This window comes from Patella vulgata, chromosome 6 (assembly GCF_932274485.2).
Source record: "Patella vulgata chromosome 6, xgPatVulg1.2, whole genome shotgun sequence".
Lineage (NCBI taxonomy): Eukaryota > Metazoa > Mollusca > Gastropoda > Patellidae > Patella > Patella vulgata.
The window spans coordinates 26,454,176-26,482,118 of record NC_065884.2 but is presented as its reverse complement, the minus strand read 5'-3'; the positions used below and the strand labels follow the sequence as shown (position 1 = coordinate 26,482,118).

Here is a 27,943-nt window from a genome sequence, read left to right as displayed (position 1 = left end):
TAAAAAAGACATGACTTTTTTAAACGCCCACATTTTCATGTGGACATATTATGCCGTCGCCCCTGTACGTGGTCCACAATTGGTTTGTGGACACTCTACAGGTCACAGTTTTTATCAAAGATCTCAGTTCCTTTCGATATTAGCATGTATCGGATCATAACTTCATGGATTATGGCCCCTGATTTTACAAAAAATCACGTTTCACATATCAAGTATGAATCCATGATAGTTGGAATTCAGAAAAGTGAAAATGCCTCAGTCTGGGCACCATTTTCCTCTTTGGCATTGTACACATAACAGTAAATAAAGAATAACCATGTTGATCTTACAGTGTTAAATACAAAATGTTAAAACATTTCATCCAGCACATACAGATAATTTTAACAGAAAAAGTTGGTGTCCACCAATTTTACACTGTGTTGAGTAGAGTATTAATCAAACTAGGTAATGCTAAGACTTTTTCTATATTTCTTGCTTTTATGAATAAGGTCCACAGTCATACGTGTGCACTTTAGATCGTAAGGCCTGTCATTGAGTCAGGTCCCCAGGTTTCCTCCCACTACTAAAAATTTCACGCTAAAATAAAATTGAACTATATGTTGGTCCCAAAATGACCTAGTTGGTGTCATGTGGACCTAAACCAAATTTCTCTTAATTGAAGATTTTTCATCAATATCATCTGTACAATCATTAGTGCACAATGAAAGATTGTTAGGTATCAAATGTTGAGTTAAAATAAATCATTACCTATCTTATTTTGGGCATATAATTTACAACAAACTAAAACTAGAAAGTTTTGGTTAATGCAGAAATTGCTTAGTCTTAATGTATAATATACACGGACATTGAAATCTGGATGTATATATTGCTCTCACCCATGTCCTTCATCCACAATATCTTGTGAACACTCTTCAAACTACAATTATTATTCGATTCTTCTAAGATTTATATAGGTGTTTAAATTGATGCTTAAATTAGTTAGATGAAGAAGCCTAGTGAGTTTTGGCAATTTCTGATAAAATCCAGAGATGTTGTCCTTTATCACTTTGTAGAATCATGTGATCATCTAATCTGCTTGAAATTTATATACATTGTTTAAACCAGTAGTTTACTACTGTCTTCTGACTACAGTTATACAATCTGCTTGAAATTCATATGTATTTTTATATGTGGACGTACATACTTATTCCTTATACCCAAAGGAAGATCCCTATTGTTTTTGGTGAATGACGGGCAGATACATTTTTTTGTGTGTGTCTGTGTAGTGCCTAAAGGTCACAATTTTTAATGGATCATCTTGGAACTTGGCATATGTATTCCTTATACCTTAAGGATGGCAATTATTGAATTTGGTGCATGCCCCGACCTCAGGGCTGAAGGCCACAATTCTGAATGGATTATCTTGGAACTTGGTATACTTATTCCTTATACCCTAAGGACGGCAACTATTGATTTTGGTGCATGATCCATCCCACTTGGGCGGTGCCACGCCCACTTTTTGTTAATATTTGCATCCAATTCGGTATGATCTATCATAGTGTTGTCCCAATTTGTATTGTTCCATATCTTACACCCCCAGGGTGTTAATCGTCTACAGGCTGCAATTCTGAATGAATCATCTTGGAACTTGGCATATTTTTCATTCCTTACACCCTTACACCGTAAAGACAGCAATTATTTATTTTGATGCATGCCCTGACCCCCAGGAATGTGGACGTATATTACAGCTTGTTTGAATTAATGAAATGGATAAGCCTTTTGAATTTGAACAATTAATATTAATTATGCCTGAAGTTAAGGCCCTTATTTACTTTGTTAAATGTTGTGAAAGTTATACTCTGATCTGTTTGAAATTGTATAACTTAGTGAAACGAATAAGCCTATTGAATTACAACAATAGATTTTAATTCTTTCCTCATGTAATGGCTCTTGTATACTTCCTAAGAAATATTCTGGTAACCTATTTTTAAAAAAGAAATACTATCATATTCAGTATGATAAACTCCCCAACTGAATAATTTAGCGTGAAACTATTAACTATCAAAATACTATAGTAGCCTATATTTAAATTAGATGAGTAAGAAGGACAGCTGATGTTAGTAGTTAATCACCTGACAAACACAACCATTAAACCAATCAATGTATCCAATACAAACGGTTCAAAAACAAAAACAAATAGCGCCATTACCATTATCTAGCATCAGTAAGTTGTAATATAACTTTTATATAATAATCAATATAGAATGGCCACTAAACATTGATTTAATCAAACATTTTCTTGAAGATCAATTTGGATATTCTATTGTTGTCCGCTGAATATAAATATGAAGAGACACTGGCACTATTAGAGACATTAGTATTTAATTACACAGAGTATATAATCCTGGATGAACACTGGTTTATTGATCTATCTGAGGATCAAGCTGTTCGTTACAGTGGCTCTTATAATACTAAATATGTCACATTCCACTTGTCATTTTGGGACTAACAACACTTGAACAGTACATTTTTATGCACATGCTCGGCCTGTAACAGTGGGGGAAAGCTCATGAGCTAAGGTAGGTGGCCAACTCAAACTCACGACTTGCATAAATGGCAGACCTAATAACAGCACCTGCATTAATGCAGATTAATGAGCCTCCTCCACTAAGGTGGACAGCCTAGTAGCCAGGTGAAATATTTTTCAGTTTGGCTCCTTGTGGATGCTAGAAATATTTGGGCCGAGTACAGTTACTAAATTTTAACTATCTAGTATTTATGTTTACAAATTAAAGATAAGGTCATTTATTGGGGATAATTTAAAAAATGCCCTCTAAGTGTTTAACATTCTGCAAATAGTTGTTAATAAATATATACTTTTTGATAAAGGAATTAATCAAACATTAATTATATATTAATCATTTCCAAATGGGTTCCCTGGGCATGTGCCTGTTACTAAAACTGAAGCTATGTAAGAGAATTAGAAAAGACACAAAAAAAAATCTGAAATATATTTACAACATTTATTTCTTGAAAAGCACTGCTATACATCACAAAACACAAAGAAAATAAATGATGTAATAAGTCAATTATATTATATTAATTAATAATAGCATTAACTGAATGGACGGACATTTAATGACTCGCTTCAACTTTCATATTGTGGACAACATATTACATATTTACGACAAGGAGCCTTATTTCAACTCAGCTTCCATTATATGTCTAAAAACATTATGCTAAAATACAAGTTAAACACATTTTTTTTTTCAATTAATCTACAGTTTCTGTTGAAGTAGTTTGGTTTTATTGAAATTGTTTAAGGCAAAAACAAGACCCTATGTTTCCAACTACTAAAACATGCTGAAAATTAACAGTGAAAATACTAATGGTAATGGGAGATCAAGTTAAATTTAATAATTATCACATGTTACAGGTTACAATTTTATGCCTTCTGGGCTCTGGCAAAAAAAAAAGAAAAGAAAAGAAAAACATGTGGAGGCCATCATGTTGATGTATATTAGTGATACTAGTAGGATGTTTGGTTGTTTTAATAAGGCCTGTTTAGCCTGTATTTTAAGAATGGTAGACTAATAGGAGTACATCATTTAATACATCCAGATGCATATTTTTATGCAAACCGAAACAGCTCTTTATTCAATGTTCTTAATTCGTATTTCTTAATCAAATTCTTAAAATCAATATGTTTTACAAATCAGACATTTGTCATATCAGATTTGTAAATTGTATCTTTGTTTAATTTGAATGTATTTAAATATAACGATAACATACATTTCACACATAAAACAAATCTCAAACAATAAATTCCCAAACCATTGTCAAAAAACATTTCTCTAAATTCATCTAACCTGAATATTATGACGACAGAGGACGCTAGTAGTCAAGATGAATTAAGAACACTGAATAAAGAGCTGTTTAGTCTTAAATATATTTGATTTATACCAGAACTGCAAGCATTGAACAATCCTGGTTTTGTGAAGATGTTAAAACTCTATCTAAAAAATTTTCTGGACTGTAAGCAGTACAGGTTGAGTTATATTTAGAATTGATTTTAGATATTTTTCGTGCTACAAGGTAAATCATCACATGAAATATGTCAAGCCATGAACACAAATATAAGATATTGATCAACAGTGAGAAATAAAATAATGTGCTTTACATATAGAATTTGATTAACAATAATATCCTTATAGATGACAAATATTTATCTAACCCACTATGAGTTTGATAAAAACCTGAATGAACAAGCCAACAGTGAGGCTGATGTCCCCCGCCGAAATCCCAAAATAAATAGATGACACATTAACTAATCACACATTTTTTTTCTTCAAAAGTATCAAGCAATCAAACTGATTATCAACTATACAGTAAGTTTCATCACTCTCTATCAGATAGAATTAAAGTTATCTTGTCCCAAAGCATCAACCAATGAAATTGCTTAGCTCTGCTTAGGTTTAGTTCGAAATGTTAATCATTGAACTCGGTCAAGACATTCACCTAATGAACATCTACATCAAGTTTAAACATTCTACCTCAATTAAAAGCAGAGTTGCCATGTTCAAAAGTCTTGACCAATCAAATTGCGTATTGCTCCTTAGCCTAAGCAGAAAATTCTCATCATTAAACTTAGTCAAGGAAATGATATAATGAATCTATACTCGGAGCTTCATCACTCTCACTTAATTAAAACCAAAGTTTTAGTGTCCCAAAGCATCAACCAATCAGATTGCTTATCTCTGCTAACCGTAAGCAGACAAGGTTTATCATCAAAATCCATCAAGGCATTCACTTAATGAACGCCTACACCAAGTTTGAACATTCTACCTCAATTAGAAGGCGAGTTATTGTGTTCCGAAGTCTCGGCAAATCAAATTGCTTATCGCTCAACTTACCCAGAGCAGAAAATGCTCATTATCGAACTTATTCAAGGTATTGATGTAATAAAGCTATACACCAGGTGTCCTCACTCTCACTTAATTAGAACTAAAGTTATCGTGTACCAAATCATCAACCAATCAAATTGCTTATCTCAGCTTACCCTAAGCAGAAAATTCTCAACTTCGAACTCCAAGTTTGAACATTCTAGCTCAATTAGGAGAAGAATTATTGTGTCCAAAAAAGTGTGACAGACAGACAGACGGATGAACCCATTTTAATACAGATCCAAATGGAGAGAAAAAACACATCAAATTGTCTAGCATGGTATAATGGAAACCTATCAAGCTGAGGGTGTTGAATTGCTAAAATTCTGTTAAAATATATTTAGGAAAATTTATTAAAGATATTGTAAATAATATTCTAAGAAAACAAATAACAAATTTGTGAATACAGTTCGCCATTTATATAACTGTAAATATTATTAGAGATGGAATGTTACTATGGATACACAAATAACTGATATCAAAACAATCAGTGCTTATCACCTTGGATTAATTAGAATATGTTAATTAATGATAAAAAATACAACATAGAGCCTGAGATCAATATTATTATATTATGTCAATATGTCAGTTTCATATTGTCATAAATCAAATACAATCCATACATGTATATTTATTGCAATAAACCTTATTTAAAGCCAGAGGACAGATATTTTCTTTTTTACATCCTATAATACTTGTGTTATTTAAAAGAAACAAAGGATCATACATCATCTAAAGTTAAGGTCTCTTAAGGCAAAATTATAGTTTTGAATAATTCTAATAATAAACTTCCCTTGAATTTAGTAAATTATAGTTTTGACTAATTCTAATAATTTAGTATTATGATTTAATACTGATGTCCTTACTAGCTTTAAATCCAATCAAAATATATGGGGATAATAATTAACAAGGTAGATTTGTTTTCAGAGGAATGGTTGTTTGGAAAGGAAATAATTATAACCGGAATATTTATCTATAAATAGCAATGTGTGATTACAACCAAGCTCTATAATGAATGCGAATGTATATTTGATATTTGATTAAAATGATATGATAACGGAGACATTTTAAGAAATTTATATTTTGTAGTGGGGGTGTTGAACTCAAGCACCAAGTTGCAAGTATATAATAGAGGGTGACAGCATATAATATAATATGTACTTTTCAAGGAAATAAATTATTTTGTCTGTACATTCTGAAGTGAAACATTCATTAAGAAGAAATGAAATATTTAATAACCTTTTTCTACTGTCTATAATTATATATTTGGAAATTGGTCCCGTGTCTGCATGGTGCCTGTTATTGATATTAAAATGACAAATGAGTTGAATATTTTTTTTGAGACATTTTGACTAAGCAAAAATCTCAATATCTAAACTTTTATATGTATTGCTGGTTAATAAAACCAGGTTATACCAAACTGATCTTATTCAGTAGTTGAACTCTTAGATGCCATTTATATCTATTTTCAAAAAGTCATTATTGTTCCTTAAAAAAAAACAAAAAAACCCAACCCACATTTGAAACACTGATGGAAATGCAGACATATAAACTAACTTTGCTTTTAAGTAAAACTATCAAATTTACACCTAATATGAAATGGATATTAATTAGTGATTTCAATGACCAAACTACAAAATCTAAACATCTATATTTGCGTTATGAAAATAGTGTGAGCAAACTTGATATATTTTTAAATATTAAATTATATTGAGCCGTCTAGTTTCAAAGTGCTTAACCGTACATTGTTTAAAAGCATTATATAACATCTTGGGAATGGATTGTGTGGTAAGCACAATTATATTTACAGAGCTCTTTCTAATAGATTTCTGTGCAAAAGAAAGAAGAACTTTAGTGAAGAAAACAAAGTTTATATAAGTGCCTTTTGAACATATTCAAATCTACTCTTCATAGTTGAGGAGTCAATAATTTAAACTTTAATCAAAGATTAACTTACTAAAATATTTGAGCAGTTGTACAAAGCAGAAGCATGTTTAAGGCATGAAGGTTTCTATACGATCCACTTATTGTACTGTACAAATAATACAAACCAGCTACTGATAAGAACTGTTGGTCGATTAGGAGAACAGTCAGGTAATAACTATATTTACTGTAGTATACTTTTAGCATGTAGGTATTTATGAAAAATGCACCGAGAATGAAGAATATTTTAATTTGATAAAATGATATGTCTGTAATCAGAATGTTATACTCTGTTATTGGAATAAGTTCTGGCGATTCTAGAATACATTTTATAATTAAGAAAATAAATGTAAGTATGTAATTTAAGAGTTAACAATAATAGGGGTATTTGAATTGGTCTATTTACTAATATTTTTTAATTCGATTTTGGGATTGAAGCGAATACAAATAGATGGGACATGTTAAAATATACACAAAGCATTTGAATAGCTACAAACATAATAACCATTCTATCATTGCACAATTTACAACAACATTGTTTTTAACTATTTACAATTGTGTAATTACAACATTACAAAACATTCTTGACAACTGTGTCTATCATGTACCAATATTAGCCTTTGACATCCCATCATTTAGCACATGCATTAGCAATTTATTTACATTGTATATGTCTTATTCTCATCAAATTCTGAATTGCTTGTGGATAATTCTTAATCCAATCTAATCCTGGATAGTTTTTGGACAATTCTTAATCTATTCAAATCCTGGACAGTTTCTGAATAACTCTTTCAAATCCTGGAAAGCTTCTGAATAATTCTTAATCTACTTAAATCCTGGTTAGTGTCTGGGAAATAATTCCCCCCATCCCAAGGTGAAATCCTGGATTCTTTGCAGATAATTCTTATTCCCATAAAATCATGGATACTTTTTATTTTGGTCAAATGATGTCTAAATGCTGGCACCTGATAGTCTGAATCAATGTACATTTACATGTAGAATTAATACTAGCTTTACTGAATTCCACATAAATAATCAAATAACCATTTAGATTTAATTGTATGGGTTGTAAAATTGTTTGTGAATGATTATCAGAATTAACACTCTTTAAATCTCATTAACTCCAGCACATCTTGATAATGTTTAAATTTTGATTCTTATGTTGAAGTAAGGAAGAATAAAACAAAACAAAACACTCAAGTCTAACTATAGTAAAGTATGGATTCATCAGGTTACATATGTTAAGAACCGCAGGTATTAGAAAATTGTCACAGAACTGATAAAATATATACGATAAATAATGAAGATTAATGTTACAGAAATTTACACCCTTCTCTAAGCAAACCATAAAAAACTCCCCTCCATGTTTATTTCATGCAGAAGGTATTTAAAGCAGAAATATATATATATTTTACATTCCTGGGACAATTGGGACTTAGTTTATGGAGCAAAAAATTCTACCAACAGACACAGACATGCAGTTGTATTTGCTAGTCCAGATAAAGGTTTGCTTTATGTTATGGGGAGAGAGATAGAGAGAAATGGGATTTAATGTCCACTTGACACAAATTAGGTCATTTCGCGACTAACATATGGTTCAATTTATTCAATAAATCGCTTGTGTGTAGGGGTATTTAGCAGTGGGAGGAAACCAGAGGACCCAGAGAAAACCCTTGAGGTTTGACAGGCGACCCTACTCCTTGTCAAGTACAACCGGGGAATCGAAATCACGCCAGTTCACTCAATGACCGACCTTATGATTCAACACGTACGTACGCGCTAATCATTTGGCCTCCCAACCCCCCTTATGTTAAGGGACATGCTGCTTATACTGTAACGTTAAACTTTCTGGAGTGGGCTTTATTATGTTATTGTGAGATCAGTTACTGCATATAATCATTTAACAATATATTGTATACATTATGAAAAAAATATAAGCATAAAAACAAAATTTATGGATTTCATTGAATAATTTCTTAATAGATGACAAACATAATTATTTATACAATAAATTAAATAAATAAATGAAGTAAGAATATCTTTTAATTAAATTTACCCATGTTAATTTTTAATAACATTTATTACTGGTACATTTTCTATAATTAGATATGCAAAAGTTTCTTGTTTTTGATTCTCAATTCTGTGTGAGGTATACCAAAAATGATTCCTGACCTTTTGACCTGTAAATCTTTATTACCGAAGGTATATTTAGAGTAAAGCTTTACCAAATCTAAATTGGACTTTGAAACTGCAGTGAAATTGAGTTTTATGGGAAACTATGGCCAGTATATAAATGATATGTTGAATGTAATAAAATGAAATGACAGAGATAGATTTACCACCTGTCATTAGTTAAGCTTATAAGTAATTGATATAGAATGATATGCTGGTAAAAAGCTAGATTGTTCCACCATTATAAGCATAATCAGCTTTATTATGCATAATAAGTTTATCTTCTACAAAATAAAAACTGTCAGATCGAGTCTCGTATGGATGTTCAATCATATCTTTAACTGAAAAATAAATATAATTAATTTATTAAATTCTCCATCTATTCAGTACAATCTGACATTTCATAAAGTTTCATATTATCATTTTAACTTAAAGGCCTAATATACCAAAATAAATGTACTGATAACTACTTGCAAAGCCATCAAATACCAAAATAAATGTACTGATAACTACTTGCAAAGCCATCAAATACCAAAATAAATGTACTGATAACTATTGGTAAAGCCTTAAAATTCCCAAATAAAGATACAGTGTAGAGATTAATTAAGACCATTGGTTTCTACCGATTTACACCACCTTTTATATTTTATATTTCTTAGACAATTTATACTCTGATGCATATTAGTATTACAGACTTTGGTACTATACTTTTAAGATACAATAAAATCACTTACTTTCTTCTGGTGATAGTGTAGGAAATTCATAAATATGTTCCACTGTATTACGACTGTGTGGAATACAGAAACCAAACTCAAAATCAAAACATTTGAGCATTCTGTCTCGGAAATAATGTTTTTCAACCATTCTGAACTTTGTCACTGGCTTATCACCCACTATAAACTCCACTCTGTTGAACAGATAAATTAAAATTATGAACATAACTACATGTAGTACATGTACCAAATTTACATTTTGTTTTAAACATGAAATAACACCTGTACTATCCACATTTTACAATGGCTCATTTTAAACAATTAAGAATGAAGTAACAGTCATATTTTACATGGGTCATTTTATACAATTAAGAATTAAATAACATTTTACATGGGTCTTTTTGTATTTAATGAAATGGCATATCAATATAGGTCGTTTTGAGACGAACATCTGTTTATTTTTTGTTTAGGTTACACCGTGTAATTCCAAACAGGAGCATATCGCCCGGGTAGGATTTCAATCGTTCTTCTTTTGAGCTCTTTTGCATGCCAGTTTTTTAATATATTGAAGCACATAAATTGATTTATTACAGCCATTAGGAACAGCTTTTAGAACCAGAAAAACATTACAATCATAAAGACTAAAGTACATGATTTTGCCATGTTAGTGAAAATTGTGAATTGTTCCAATGTAAAGAGAGAAGTGTGGTTTAACAGCCACCTGACACAAACTAGGTCATTTCAGGACTAACATATGATTCAATTTTATATTTCAATAAGTTGTTTGTGCCTTTATACATGTATTAGCTGTGGGACAAAACTGGAGGAGCTGGAGAAAACTCCTGAGGTTGGACAGGTGACCCTATATATTGTCACGTACAAGAAGGGAATCAAAGCCGCACTCTTGACTCAATGACAGACCTCATGATCTGACATGCACATGTTCAACCATTCGACCACCCAATCCCTCTCTAATCAAGGTAAAGTAATTATAAAGAACGAATTACTTACGTTGCACCAACTGTTTTTAATCTAAGAAAGTGTGATGTGAATTGATATCGTACAAATCTTCCAGCATTAGGATCTCCATCATCTATACACTGATCTACATCACCATCTTCACCCTCTTCTAATAAAATACAATAGTATTGGTCTTAAACATACATTATGCAAGAGCTAAATCTGCCTATTGCAGGTCTTTCTTTAGGCCTGAAATGTTATCTAAATTATCAATTAGACATTAACTAACTTATCCAGACCATAATCAACTTTCATTCATGATTTAATCATGAAATGGATAATCGAGACTATGTTTTTTTATTGTACCGACTTTTGTAATGATGGTAGAAGCTAGGCCGAAAATTCAATCCCTAAATTCTCGGTTCAGAGTGGATCAATTTGACTGAAATTTTCAGCAAATTCCTTTCACATTATTTTGTTTTTAACTATTATTTATTATAGTGTGAACTGTCAGCTCTTTATCTAATCTCCCATAAATTATCTTTAAAGATACATAATTAGTTAAAGGTTTAATAAAGAGTTGCTCATTCTTGCAATAATAATTCAAAAATAGATGATAACAAGCCAACAGTGAGGCTGATGTCCCCCGCCGAAATCCCAAAATATATAGATGACACATATTAATTAAACACACATTTATCTTTTTCAAAAGTATCGAGCAATCAAACTGTAAACTAAATTTAATCACTCTCTACATGTATCTGATAGAATCTAGATTATCTTGTCCCAAAGCATCGACCAATGAAATTGATTACAATGTTAGGGAGGTCAGTGAAGCAATAATATGGCCGTCATGCGCAGTTGAATGCCACTTATTTTTCCCAAATTTGGCCATGTTTAACCTGCGTGTATGAAATATTTACTGTTGAAATCTTTGAAATTTTTGTTGATTTTATAAGATTAAATTGTGTAAAATTGCACAAAAGTATTTTTTTTATCAGCCACTCTTGTTTCTGTTGGTAAATATTTGTTTCCGTAAAGGCCATTTTACACGATCCTACTTTTGTTTAAGAACATCATACATCATTTGTAGGATGATGTTCGCAGGAAAATGTCCTATCGTGTGTATGGGAATTTGAACAACTGTGAACAAGCTTGTACAAGCTTGAACATGTTGGATGGTGTTCGAGCATGCACATTAATTTGAACATGGTAGGACAGTGTTCAAGGCCTTGAACCAATGAGAATGCTTCTCTGGGTCACGCGGTGTATTGGGTCACATGACAATCAGGCAAAATGGCAGCCTACATATCTCAAATCAAGACCACCATAAAACAAAATACAACCGGTAAAAAGAAGTAGACCTTTCAAGAAACCACTTATTTGATTCAGATCTATGAAGAGAATCATTTTCTCTACAATACAAACATTGAGAGCTACAAAAAAACGGGATAAAAAGAGCAAAGCTCTTTATGATATTGCAGCTGTTTTTTCTACAACAGGTAAGTCATGTATACTGCAGGGCTGGGGCCATTACAATGTCAATGTAATTAAATAAATTACCATTACGATTACAAATGTAATCAATTACTTTCTCATTTTTAGCAATGTAATTAATTACCATTACATTGAAAGTAATTAATTACCATTACCCATTACTTTTTGACTATATAAAGAAAAACCTTTTTAACAGACATTAAAGAGACAACCTCATTTTTTTCTACCATGAAGCACCAAGAAAATTGGGCTCAAAATAATCGTCGATTCACAATAATAGATTTTTCTGTTTGAATTGTTATTTCTATAAAATATCACGAGGCAAAAATAAAGTTTAACCAGCGGCTGCCAGGCAGGATACGCCCACATTTTCGAGAGATGGATAACAAGAAAGTGATTTTTCCTACTATCAAGGGCCATACATGTAATTCAGGAAATTACAATTCGATATGCGCGAATATCGAAAGGAACCAAGATCTTTGGTTATAAACTTACATTTCAAGTTTCAACAAAATCGGATAAAAATTGTGACCTCTACAGGGCCCACAACCTTGATATACCATATTTTTACGCTATTTGAGAACGAACGGCGGCCATTTTGTCTGTCAATTTTGGGCCGATTTTCACGAAATTCGAACTCAACCTTCCTTAGGGTGTAACGGTGATATAATAATACGGTTTTTCAAATCGGATAAAAATTATGACCTCTATAGGGTCCACAAGCTAAAAACGCGATTTTGCGTACAATCAGGGGCCATAATTCAGGAAGTTACGGTCTGATATGCGCAAATATCGAAAGGAACCGAGATCTTTGGGTTATAAACTTACATTTCAAGTTTCAACAAAATCGGATAAAAATTGTGACCTCTATAGGGTCCACAACCTTGATATACCATATTTTTACGCTATTTGAGAACGAACGACGGCCATTTTGTCTGTCAATTTTGGACCGATTTTCACGAAATTCGAACTCAGCCATCCTTAGGGTGTAACGGTGATATAATAATACGGTTTTTTAAATCGGATAAAAATTATGACCTTTATAGGGTCCACTAGCTAAAAACGCGATTTTTCGCACAATCAGGGGCCATAATTCAGAAAGTTACGGTCCGATATGCGCGAATATCGAAAGGAACCGAGATCTTTAGGTTATAAACTTACATTTCAAGTTTCAAATAAATCAGATAAAAATTGTGACCTCTATAGGGTCCACAAGCTAAAAACGTGATTTTTCGTACAATCAGGGGCCATAATCCATGAAGTTTCGATCCGATACATGCCAATATCGAAAGCAGCCGAGATCTTTTGGGGATAAACCTATATTTCAAGTTTCATCAAAATCGGATAAGAATTGTGACCTGTAGAGAGTCCACAAACAATTGTGGACGGACGGGTGTAACGGTGATATAATAATACGGTTTTTCAAATCGGATAAAAATTATGACCTCTATAGGGTCCACAAGCTAAAAACGCGATTTTGCGTACAATCAGGGGCCATAATTCAGGAAGTTACGGTCTGATATGCGCAAATATCGAAAGGAACCGAGATCTTTGGGTTATAAACTTACATTTCAAGTTTCAACAAAATCGGATAAAAATTGTGACCTCTATAGGGTCCACAACCTTGATATACCATATTTTTACGCTATTTGAGAACGAACGACGGCCATTTTGTCTGTCAATTTTGGGCCGATTTTCACGAAATTCGAACTCAGCCATCCTTAGGGTGTAACGGTGATATAATAATACGGTTTTTTAAATCGGATAAAAATTATGACCTTTATAGGGTCCACTAGCTAAAAACGCGATTTTTCGCACAATCAGGAGCCATAATTCAGAAAGTTACGGTCCGATATGCGCGAATATCAAAAGGAACCGAGATCTTTAGGTTATAAACTTACATTTCAAGTTTCAAATAAATCAGATAAAAATTGTGACCTCTATAGGGTCCACAAGCTAAAAACGTGATTTTTCGTACAATCAGGGGCCATAATCCATGAAGTTTCGATCCGATACATGCCAATATCGAAAGCAGCCGAGATCTTTTGGGGATAAACCTATATTTCAAGTTTCATCAAAATCGGATAAGAATTGTGACCTGTAGAGAGTCCACAAACAATTGTGGACGGACGGACGGACGGACAGGGGCGACGGCATAATACGTCAAAATCAGATAAGAATTGTGACCTGTAGAGAGTCCACAAACAATTGTGGACGGACGGACGGACAGTGGCGACGGCATAATACGTCCACATGAAAATGTGGGCGTATAAAAAGAGGGGCAGGTGACAAAAACTGTTGTTATAACTGTAACTACATTTTATTTCAAGTAATTTGATAAAAGTCTTAATCAATCCACAATAATAATTTTTTCGTCAATCGTCATTTTTATAAAATATTACATCAAGGGCGGTGGTGACAAAAACTGTTGCTGTAACTGTAACTACATTTAATTTCAAGTAATTGGATAAAATTTGTAATTAATATAAATAGTTTGTCAATAAACAATGTATGACTGGGAAATTATTCAGCATGACTTTAAAACAAAATTGAACATTTTTTTCTATATAAAGTAACCAATAACATAAAATGATGAGATACTTGAAGGCCATTAGAATTTACTGTTTGGTTTGACACTTGTCCCCTTGAGATTAAGATTAACATATAATGGGGCAATCTAATTGTCTTTTAAATCTAACTGATTGATTGATTGATTGCTTCAATGAAAACCAACCTTCTGTGGGAATCCATGATGGAACAGTGAGGTTTCCCTCCAAAATCCATAAAACATTCATCAACAATCTTGAACATGTTTACTAAATGCTGTATGGTGTAAATTGACATGTTCATGGATGCCTCATGACCTTGAACATCATCCTACAAATATTGGATGATGTTCTTGAACAAAAGTAGGATCGTGTAAAATGGCCTTAAGTGTGGTCACTATCACGAATTACGTATCAAACTAAAGGGAATTCCCTGAGGAATACTGGGATGTTGCTGAAAATAGAATTTTCTAGAGTTACGTGACCCAATTGACCGATTATTTGAAGAAAATGCAATTTTTCTGTATGGAATTCCCAATAAATGTATTTTTCCTTGTATGAAATTTCAAAAAATGATAAATCAACGCCCATGAATAAACAATAAACCGTTCTTCTCCATGATCATGTCAGAATAATGTAATATAATACTTGGGAACCAATGTAAAAATTCAATTTAAATGACCTTTCCATGAATTCTTCCGCTTTGCAAAAACCAATATGGCGGACGCGTCGATGACAACGGCAAATGATGGAACCAAAATTGGTTGATAGGAACATACTAAAGTTTTGTTCTTTGATAAACCAAGAAATATCATCGCTTATAAAGACAGTTTACTTGAAGGTTGGTCAGTAATGCTTAAAATATGATGATCTTTGTAAAAAAAGCCGAAGTTTTTCAGTTAGAAAATGAGCGTGGTTATAGAAGAAAGAAGAAGAAACTTTATTGCATAAAACAACCTTAAGGTTATGTGCATTATATATAAATAAACAGTATAAACAATTACACACGACAAACAAGGCACACAATTTTATATACCGGTATAGCCTATATAGGCCCAACCAAGAATAGTATCCATAAATTATGCAATAAAGCACTCAAGATATTGAAAATAATTATTTACAAAGCTCAAACACCTAGTTTTTAATATTTGAGATTATTAAAGTATGTTGACAATTTTATATAAAGCATACATGTGCAAGTCATAAAGAAAGCAAGCCACAAATTTTATCATAAATTAGCATAAAATATGCAAATTAGCTTACTTAAAAAAAATATTCATGATTTTAATTTAAGTCCATGTGTTTGAAAATTGATGTACTAAGAAGCCTTAACTTAATAGTTTTTTTTTTAAATGAATAAAACAATGAACAATATACAGTTCTGATATTGCATGATATTAAATAGAATATACAAATTAGGTAAGTTAATTTGCATATAACCGTATATTATTTTCCATTGTTTTACTTAAAATTCACCCTGATACTTTGAAATGGACATCAAAACCTTATTTCTCCACTTATTTGATGACAAATGTCCATCTTTATAGAAACATTGAAAAAATTAAGACCATTACGCATAATTTATGCAAATTAGCTCATTATGTATGCACATAATTTAACTAAATTTATATTCATTATCGTCATGGATACTTGTGCGACCAATGTTCCAAATTATATTGCGATCATATCAATAATAAGAAAGTTATGAATAAAAATGCATTAAAAGTTGATTAATATTGCATTGAAAAGGGTATTGTCACCGTGGTAATTCTCCCTTTACTTTACTATTGACTCTGCATGGACATATTCCAAAAATGTTGAAAAAATGGCCGATTAGTTTTGCTGTGAATCGAAAAATACTGAACGGATTTCAATATTTTTTTTCGTTGAAATGTTCAAGTAAATGAGAACAAAATGACTAACACAATCATTTTCATTATAATTAAAGTCAAAATTTATCTTGACCTCCCTAACAATGTAGCTCTGCTTAGCTTCAGCTCGAAATGTTAATCATTGAACTCTGTCAAGACATCTACATCAAGTTTAACCATTCTACCTCAATTAAAAGCAGAGTTGTTATGTTCCAAAGTCTTGACCAATCAAATTGCTTATCACTCTCCGCCTAAACAGAAAATTCTCACCATGATATAATGAATCTATATTCCAAGTTCCATCGCTCTCACTTCATTATAACTAAAGTTATCGTGCCCTAAAGCATCAACCAATCAGATTGCTTATCTCTGCTTGCCGTAAGCAGACAATATTCATCATCGAACTCCATCAAGGCATTCACTTAATGAACGCCTACACCAAGTTTGCACATTCTACCTCAATTAGAAAAAGAGTTATTGTGTTCCAAAGTCTTGGCCAATCAAATTGCTTATAGCTCTGCTTACCCTGAGCAGATAATGGTCATTATCGAACTTAGTCCAGGTATTGATGTAATGAAACTATACACCAAGTTTCATCACCCTCACTTAATTAGAACTAAAGTTATCGTGTCCCAAAGCATCAACCAATCAAATTGCTTATCTCTGCTTACCAGAAGCAGAAAATGCTCATCTTCAAACTCCATCAAGGCACTGACCTAATAAACACCTACACCAAGTTTGAACATTCTAGCTCAATTAGAAAGAGTTATTGTGTCCCAAAAAGTCAGACGGACAGACAGACAGACGGACGGACAATACACCTTATAAAAATACAATATACTCAGTATGTCTTAAAATAAATAAAATCCAACACTGATGAATTAACTCCTTACTGAAAGTGAAAGTAAAGCCGACAGTTGGAAGAATCCCTTTACAGTGCACTGCAGTCAAGATCATATTTCAGTTATTCAGTTGGGGAGCAAATTAAAATATAAATGAAATATATGGTACAATTTACCCAGGCAACAAACTTGACAAGACTGTATTACGAGACAAAAAGTTTTATTCCAGGGTGCTTTGATAGGGCTTGCTCCCAAAACGTAAACTGGAATAAAAATTCTCTTCTTCTAATACAGTCTCGCCAAATTACCTAGATACTTCATCATAAAATACTTACATGTAGGTTATCTAGATTCAAATTTGTTGACCAATATTTGAATCTAGATACATGTAACTCTAATTACAATGTACATTTGAAAAAGAATCTGCATTATTTATACATATGTAGCAAATTTGTTTTTGTTGTACTTTTTAAAATTTCATCTTGTGAGTTCAATCCCATACAACAAATATGTACAAATTATTTGTACAAAGATTTAAGTTTCACATTGAAATCATCCTCAGAATTTTTTGCATTTGCATCAATTATACACACTCATCTGTAATTCTATAAAACAACATTTTAAGTTGCATTTCTTCAAACGAATTAATTTTACTGAGGGCTATTGAGCTTTTATTCTCCATAACTCTCCAACTCTAATGGCCTAATGATATTTGACACTAAAATTAAATGAAAAACCAGTAAATACCTGAGGGTGGTGGTTTAGCGACTTCAAACAACACTGTTCCTGTGTCTAAATCTCGTAATTTAAACCGTGTAAAATCTATACCATATACATTAGCTTCTGTTGGACATAGATATTCTGAAAAATACATACCAACAAAAATATTAAATTTATCCTACAAAGTAGCAATAGTTACATATACATGTAGGTTCAATGTATTAGGCCCTAATCAATGTATTCAACCTCACAAAAAAAAAAAATTCTTCTCCAATCTTAATGTTGAATTACATTCTATTAAGTGCCACATGAATACATTTTCTGGCTAGGGCTATCATTCTCAGCAAATGGTAATGGCTCTTTTCAAATTAACAGGATTTTATAATCTCAATTCCAAGTAGCAGGTAGAGGGGTTCACATAAGAGTCCTACACAGATGACCAGACTTAATAACATCATATTGTGCCATGTTGACTACACATGTTCTTTCTCTCTTTACCACTATATTTGAACTCATCATGTGAAAGTCTTGACTTTTGTAAAGAGTCAAAATGGTGTCCTGAAGTCAGTAAACTTTATTAAATATTTTTTTTCAATTTGAACTACATGTCACATACTAGAGCACTGACAAATTAAATTTGCACAGATACAAAATGGCTACAAACAGTACCGAAGGCAAAATTATAGAAACCAAGATGACCAAGGAGTAAAGAGAACACGGTTACTACATGTGTGTACATGTATACTATTAAAGTAGCTAAGTCTCTAACTCAGTATCATCCAAAATTTTCGACACTGAAAACACAAATTATTTGTCAATTTAAATCAACATTGATGTTGTGATCTTACCGGTAAAAGATGGGCTTCTGATATCCAATATTTAAGACAAAATAAACATTTTGCATTTGGTACACGAATCGTGTACCACAATACGTTTCAGTGCCATTTGTAACAATGGATTCGAAAAACGAGGCTAGACATACCCCACAAGTCATGTCAAACAGTGACACCATATCTTATCTGAAGAGCATGCGCAATAAATACTATCGGTGTAGATTGGAATAACCAGACCCTAAAGATTGCCATTTGATTGAGGCTTCTGGCGTATTTTGCGGAACATAAATGATTTGAAATTAGGTTAAAAATATTAGCAATTTAGCTCCTTTAAGTATTAATAATAACAATCATCTACATTGTAACTACATAGAAAACAAGATGATCAAGGACTATAGAGAATGTGGTTATTACAGGTGTGTACATGTATTAATAATAACCGTCATCTACATTGTAACATGTCAGGTGTAAATACATGTATACAGTGTATGTAATTAACAACAATGTATCTTACATAATTCATTATCATCTATACATCTAAAATATTTAATAGACTGTAATGTCCAAGCTGTCCATGATATAGTGTGATGGATAGGATGCAAGACTAGAGTGCAATACATGTACATCTCTAACCTCATCATCTCCATCTCAAAAACTCTGTTGATTTGTAACTCAGAATTTTCTCTTTAATACAATCCCCAAAAAAACAACCCTTAATTGACCATATTGAGACTAACAATAACATAATAATTTCTATAGTTATGTGTACGTGTACAATAAATGAGGGGAGAACTCTGTCTGGTTGCAGTGTTTCTGACAACTCTTCTTAGCATTCCAACTGTCAATCATTTTTTATGTGCACTACCAGTTTACAAATGTATGTAGTGGACCTCAGTCTGTCCGAAAAAAACTCAAGATTTTATTTTTATTGAAGACTTTAGTGGGTTTGGGAACAAAATGGGTGAAAAATTGATTTGAACTTCAATCGGGTTCCTCTTTATAACTTTAAACTACATGTAGGCTTATAATCCCCGCAACTATAGAAAAATGTCACAAGTATTTACAAGAACTTAACTATTACTGTGACGGAAGTGCAGACAGGTACATGTAATCACAATAATCTTACAATCTGAATAAGCTTACCATACCATCAAATCTACATGTAAGTGTATAAAAATTAAGTTATATATGTACCTGACCTAGAAAAGCAATAAATTACAATGTAATTTACATACATGTACAAGCATACAGTTCGCAGATGCTCTACATGTACATGTACATAGAGGAAATATAATTGTATCAATATTTTCAGATTTTCAGATAAAGCAACACCAATTATTTTTACACAGAACTACTTGATCATAGTAATGAGGCGATTAGAACAACAAAATGTGGTGAAATGTCAACAGACAGTGGAAATCAATACATCACACAATATATCATACACTGTTGGACAGGGATGCCTGTATAGTACGACATCATACTTTAACAATAGAAATAATCTCAGCTCGAAAATAACAAAGCCTATTAGTAGATATAAGAAAATCCTAATTACTACAATGACGGTTGTAATCTGCATCACAATAACCTGTTAAGACTTAACTTAAATACAGATCTACCGTAGGGGCTAATCAGGACATGGACAGGGATGTGACATTTCATGCAAGGATTATATTTCTTTACCGCACCTAAATTAACATTACACTGCATAGATTTAGAATTAGATGTACATGTCATGTATGTACATTGTACACTGTGGCATTCATAATCATAGCTAGAGTATGTGTATTTACAGTGTGGCATTCAGAGTTAAATTATTGCACATTTACATGTAGATGTAACTGTAAGTACATTGTAAACTGTAGTCAGATGTATGTAAAATGTAGCATTTAGTATAAGATTAGGTACACTGTACCATTTAGAGTTTGATGTACACTGTACATTAGCATTTAGAGTTTGATGTACATTGTACACTAGCATTTAGAGTTAAATGCATATACACATCATATACTGTAGCATTGATTTAGTGTAATAGATGTACGTAGACCTACATGTTACTCATACGCTGTGGCATTCAGAGTTAATGCTATGGACAGACGAGCGTATTTTTCTGCCCGATCTCGGCGATTGAAATTCGCCAGCGATTTTCTACGGCCGATAACGAACGGGCACACGTAGCGATCGTCTCGAGAGCGTACGCCACTCTGTGAGTAATTATGTCAATCACGTGACTTGTCGATCAAGTGACTTGTACAAAAAGGCAGCTATTTTGAAATCATGTGATATCAAAGATGTCGATAATTGGCCTAAAAAATGAATTGCCCGATATTATATGCTCGACACGGGCACACGAGCGAATTTAATCGCAGGCGAAAAATATTCGGCCGGAAATATCCAACATGCTAGATACGAGCTCTCGATTGATCGGGCCAATAGTTCGCCGAGCAGAATCATCGTCGCCTTGAAGGGGCACACAGGCGTATTTTTCGAGCGATTTTAAAATTCGCCGCGATCGGGCGAAAAAATACGCTCGTCTGTCCCCCACTTAAGATCTACATGACTACATCTATGTGCAATGTATACTGTGCCGTTCAGAGTTAGTATCAATTAGATCTATGTACAATGTACACTGCAGCATTTGGATACTGCAACTTCTGTATGCACATCATACACTGTAGCTTCTAGAGTTACATGCAGAAGTATGTACATTGTACATCATACACACTGTGTCTAGAATGATGATCTGATCAGTATAGGAATCATGATTACTAACAGTACGAGATCAGAGTTAAAAGATTTTAAATTTGATAAGAAGTAAAATAAGAAAAAAAGCTATATTGAAAATGGATCTGGATGATTCATAAACAGCCTTTGACAGATCAAAAACATTATATCAAAGGATAAGCAATAAAAAGGAAGTTTTGAACAAACAGCTCTAGTCTTAGTGTCATTTTTTAAAAAAAATATCTTTATATATCGTCTTTCCATATCAAAGACGAAATATTTAAACAATAAGTCTAAATGTACATATAAAAGCTTTCATATATCAAACAATCTCCATTTTGTTTGGTGTTTTGATTTGGTATATGACAAGCTCAATCATAAAAAGAAGATTCGATTTCAATAAGATTTTTTTCACCAATTTACTAGTGAGTTATTTTCAAAAGCAAGACTCAAGTTAAATATTAATATTAGTAATTTGTTTTGAAATTTGAAGCAAATACTACATGTGATCTTTGAACAGCAGGAAAACAGTGGGTTGGGTTACCCTTCAGTGAAAATAGACTATGAATAATCTTCGAAAAATGCAGTGACCCATCAAATCGAAATGGATAGTATTAGTAAGTAGCATTTTGGTCATATTGAGTTATACACATAATCACATTTCCTTGGGCTACAGGCTTCATTTTGGCACCATTTTGATGGGTGAGATATCACCAAAAACACCCAGGCCAATTGGAGAGAATTTCAAAGACAGATTTTGAGAAAACATACGCCCACAGCAACTAAATCATCTGAGCAGTCGACAAGGGTTGTTGCATATTTATTCCTTTGTAGGTACACTGTAATTGGGGGCCTTTACAAGACAGTTCCATATGGATCAGATTATATTTTTTGTCGTTTGAAGGTACACAAGGTTCTACAAACTGAAACAAGGGTCTCAACTCTGGAAGTAATCTACAGAAATTGTTGAAATTTGACAGGCTTTTTCGTTTTACTAATGCATATAAATTTCATACAGATCAGATGATTACTTTTGTCATTCAAACGTTCACAATCACCATAACTATAACTCTAGAATTTATTGACGGAAATTGCTGAAATTCAATAGACCCCCGTTTCACAAATGTAAATGATGCATATAAATTTCATACATATCGGATGATAACTTACATCAATCGAGCATTAACAAGGTTGAACAAAGTGAAATGAAATGTTGTTTAAGGGCACATCAGCTCCAACCGGGCTATATTGCGCCAAACATATGGTGATTTATGCGAGACAAGTTAAATAAATATCACAGATAAAGTTTTATATGCATAAATAAAAACAATATCACAGTAACTAAAATTAAAGAAAGGTTGCCAGGCAACGAAACATACACCCACAGCAGCTAAATCGTCCGGACAGTCAACAAGAGTTGTCGCATATTCTTACTTTTTTCGGTAATGAAACATTTATAATACACTAAAATCTGATTAAGAGCAACAACTCATGTGTAATTAACAGAAAACCATTAGAATTTGTTTGGTTTTTATAAAGTTCTGCCCCATGCTAACGTTTTGTATACCAAACTTTTAGTATCATGAATTTAGCTGTTCAAGTCATAAAAATTCATTGAAAATCAATATACTTGTTCGTCTCAAGATCTTAAACTCTGTGTATCAATCTGAAGTCAATCGGATGATAACTTTAGCCTTTATACTAGAAATCATTATCGGAAATCGCTGAAAACCAATAGGCTTCTTCGTCTCATGACCTTAAACACTGTGTATAAATTTAAAGTCAATCGAATATTAACTTTGGCCTCTAGAGCGTACACAAGATTTTTTGAAGTGATCAAGGGAAATAACTCTGGCAGTTATTATCAGAAATCGCTGAAAATCAATAGGATTGTTCTTCTCATAACCTCAAACACTGTGTATAAATTTAAAGTCAATTGGATATTAACTTTAGCCTCTAGAGCAGCCACAAGATTTTTTGAAGTGATCAAGGGCCATAACTCTGGCAGTAATTATCGAAAATCATTGAAAATCAATAGGATTCTTCGTCGCATGACCTTAAACACTGTGTATAAATTTGAAGTCAATTGGATATAACTGTGGCCTCTAGAGCGTCCACAAGATTTTTCAAAGTGATCAATGGCCATAACTCTGGCAGTAATTATCGGAAATCGCTGAAAATCAATAGGCTTCTTTTTCTCATGACCTTAAACACTGTGTATAAATTAAAGGTCAATCGGACATTAACTTTGGCTTCTAGAGCGTCCACAAGATTTTTTGAAGTGATCAAGGGCCATAACTCTGGCAGTAATTATCAGAAATCGTTGAAAATCAATAGGCTTCCTCGACTCAAGACCTTAAACACTGTGTATAAATTTAAGGTCAATCGGATATTAACTTTGGCTTCTAGAGTGTCCACAAGATTTTTTGAAGTGATCAAGGACCATAACTCTGGCAGTAATTATCGGAAATTGCTGAAAATCAATAGGATTCTTCGTCTCATGACCTTAAACACTGTGTATAAATTTAAGACCAATCGGATATTAACTTTGGCCTCTAGAGTATCCACAAGCAATTGTGGACGCCGGATCGACAGGGGCAAATAGATGACGTAGAGGCTGGCAACGGTAATATTTCGATCTTATGTTTTTGAGATGATTGCACTCAATCAAGATGTGTTTTACTGTCAAAGGAACATGACAGTGAACACATTCTGGTTGAGGCTCTCGCTTCAAAATGAAAATATGAGTTAAAAAGGTATGACCAATGCGAGAGCGACACAAAACAACTTCATCCCTCCTGCTGGTTCTATAGGAGCTTGGCCAGTCTAAGAGAGGCTTAATATGATGAAGTTTATTTGTGCCTGCAAAATCCCCAGACCGTTACCAGCGGCCATAAATGAAATTATTTATAATAAATTTAAAATCTTTATATGGCGTTAAAAATTCAGATATGGGAAGATCTAAAGCAGACTTGGCAGCCGAGTCTGCTTGATCATTCCCTTTGATATCCATAAACTGGGGAGCCAGCAAAGGACAATGTCCTTGCTGATTAACTCGTTAGATAAAAGCAGACTATAAATGTCTGCTATTAATGGGTGATCAAGCTGTTTATTGTTTATTGCTTGTAGCGAGGACAAAGAATCGGTAAAAATTATATAGTTTAAGTTAGAAGATGATTGGACTAACTCCAAAGCCTGAAGAATTGCCTGGAGTTCAGCTGTAAAGATGGAAGCAGCAGGTGGAAGGCTGAACAAAGTGAAACAAGGGCCATAAGTAATTATTGTAAATTGCTGAAATTCAATAGGCTTTGTGGTTTCAATAATTTAAATAATACATATAAATTTCACAAAGATCGGATGATACATGTACAGTACATGTAAATTTCGGTGTTATAGCGTTCACTAGGTTCAATAAAGGGAAAAGAGCCATAATTCTAGAGGTAATACACAAAAATTGCTGAAATTCAATAGGATTGTTCTTTATACTAACCGGGTCTGCTTCCAGCATGGCTCCACCAAGGTCCAGTGTACGGTGGTGTGCACGAAATGGAACCTATGTCAGTTGGATTTTGAAATAAGTGAAGACAAATCAGCCACTGCCTGGACAAAATTTTCCCTCATGGCACACTGCAGAAAAGTGGCTTGCTTGATAAACTATGCTGGAGTTTAAATAACGTGGTCGGTACCCAAGAAGTATATTTTTGTCTCCATGTTGCCGCTGTCTGGGCATAATTTACCTCATAGTACACTGCATAAGTACATGTACGTTCTTCTTTATTGTTGCACTTAAAAAGTTTAAGTACCCAAATCTAAATAAATGTAGTTGGTTTACTTTTATGTTTGTCTTGCAGAAGCATTAGTTAATCTTGCTTCTGTAATTACATGTACCTACATGTACCAAATTTGGTTACATCAAACAGTGCAGGAGAAAAAGTACATGAACCCTCATGAAGCCAAGCAACTACCTTTATGGGTGTAAAATAATAGATACTGGTAAAATTTCAATATGAGAAATGTGAAATAGGTGAAAAGAATTTATTAACTCAAGCATCAATGTACATTGTGTAATAATACTGTATAATATTGATCTATGACTATCATGTCACATATATACATGCAGATTCAGACATGATGTACATGTATGTAGTTCAATGATACAGTAATTAGGCTTGTACGTATGCAAATATGTAATAAGCTTACTATATGTATATTAAACACTCAGATATAGATTTACAAATCAAATTTATCGCACATTAGTTATTAATAATAAATACATGTGTAAATTATCTTATGGGCTGACTCAACCAGAGCTAAATTAAACAATAGACATGTTCTCTCAGGACTGCGAAATACAAGAACCAATAATATAAATGGCATATCGGTTAAGAATCAAGCACCTCTATTGGTTCCACATTACCAATCATAAGGTCTAATATGTACATATAATTTAGAAATTAATAGTTTACACAACGTAATTGCATCTCTGCCGTGAAATGAAATGGGGTTGAAAATACTTTTCTGCACCAACAGGGGCACAGGACTAAGGAAGATGGGCATGTATTGTATGTACACCCGACAATGAACAATAATCTCACTGAGCACGAGTTGTGACTTGAGCGCAAAATGATTCCCTTACAAATTACAATATTGTTGAGTTGAATCTCTAGGAACATCAGTCTATACTGACTGGTTCAATTCTATTCAGTATTTTTACAGTGATATGATGAAGCAAAATTCCATCGATCAATGTTACATACACATGTACATTTGTACATGTACCCTATTGTAATTGGTACACTTAACTTGTTCTATTTTTTTCTATACTTGCTTTTTCTGTAATCTGTCAACAACCCCATTCTACATTTTTTTTTTTTGAAGTTTTACTTTCCTACATTTTGCAATCTACAGTAGGCTAATCGCCAGATTACTTGTATTATCTAGCATAGATATTTGGATTTTGTTTTCTTAATTAACTGTTAAATAATTATTTGGAGTAAACCTACATATTAGAGTGGAATAAGCTATGAGAAATTTGATATTTTTCAAACAATGCAAATCATGCACCAGTAATTTAAGAGAAAAAGGAAGGTGGCATGAAATCAAAAGAAAGTAATGGGAACTTTATATGGCCACAAGTTCTGTCAGAACTGATAGATTTGGTTAATTGTGGAACAATACATTTATTGTATCTTTCTAGTAAAATTCCCTTTTTTTCACTGTAAAATAAAATAAAACCAAGTACGAACAATCCAAACCATTAGACAAAATTCGAAGTCCTAAAAAAACGGTATAGTGTAATAAGGCAAAATAGTGTAATCAGCATGCATATATGGACTGTTCACCGTGTACAAAATACACGACAAACAGTGGTAACAGGTGTCCAGAAGAGTAAGCTTACCCTGCCTGGCACCACACCCGCCATAGCTGCATCTGTGTATGATCTGAAAGTCCATATTGCATTGTAAACTAGTAGCTGGCTAAAATAATGACATCATTAGTAATATGTTGAAACTGTAAAACTGCTAATCAATTTTTAAATTTGCTAATCAGTTTTTAAATTTGCTAATCAATTTTGGCAAAATTGGACTTTTTGATTAGCAGTGGTGCTAATGAACTGTGAAAAATTACTGACAGCCCTGGCAGTATCAAGTAATATGAACTACATGTATGACCATGGTGGTCGGTTCATTGTTTTACCAATCGGCCAGATAATTCTTTGTACATGTACATGTATATCGGCCGAAAGTAGATTGATTTGTGATACCTTAGTGGCCGGTTCATTGTTTTACCAATCGGCTATATTAAAGATCAATCGGCTAAAGTCGACAAAAAACAGCCAATTAAGATCCCTGGACCATACATTGTACCTTACGTCAGATTTGAATAATATTTGGAACATGCTGGTTTTTATTTTGTATGATCATGATACACGGCCGAATTTCTGCTCACTAATAAATTCCTTCGAAGACCAAAAGTTGTTATATGATACTGTAAGAGGATACCTGACAATTCAATAAAGTAACTGAATGTCATTAGATAAGAGAACACAAGAAAAATAGAAATAGTACGTACATTCCCTTGTTTATATTCATTCTATACCTTATAAAAACATGGTAATGCGCAGATCTTTTCTGTTTTTCTTTCGTGTTCTCTTATCTAGTGGCAGTCAATTCTTTTTATGAATTGTCATCCTCTCACAGTCTCACACAACAACTTTTGG

At 32.9% G+C, this 27,943-nt stretch overlaps 1 protein-coding gene across 1 annotated transcript in view; it reads right to left on the bottom strand.

The window, feature by feature from the left end:
- Positions 1-2,988: 2,988 nt before the first annotated feature.
- The window catches only part of LOC126823448 (protein unc-119 homolog B), a 30,936-nt gene continuing 5,981 nt past the window's right edge, over positions 2,989-27,943 (bottom strand). The window contains exons 2-5 of the mRNA XM_050552312.2: positions 18,194-18,307; positions 10,742-10,859; positions 9,752-9,924; positions 2,989-9,358 (exon numbers count right to left, since the gene is read on the bottom strand). Coding sequence (XP_050408269.1) covers positions 9,243-9,358; positions 9,752-9,924; positions 10,742-10,859; positions 18,194-18,307 — 521 coding nt within the window. The 3' untranslated portion in view covers positions 2,989-9,242. The remainder of the gene's footprint in view (positions 9,359-9,751; positions 9,925-10,741; positions 10,860-18,193; positions 18,308-27,943) is intronic.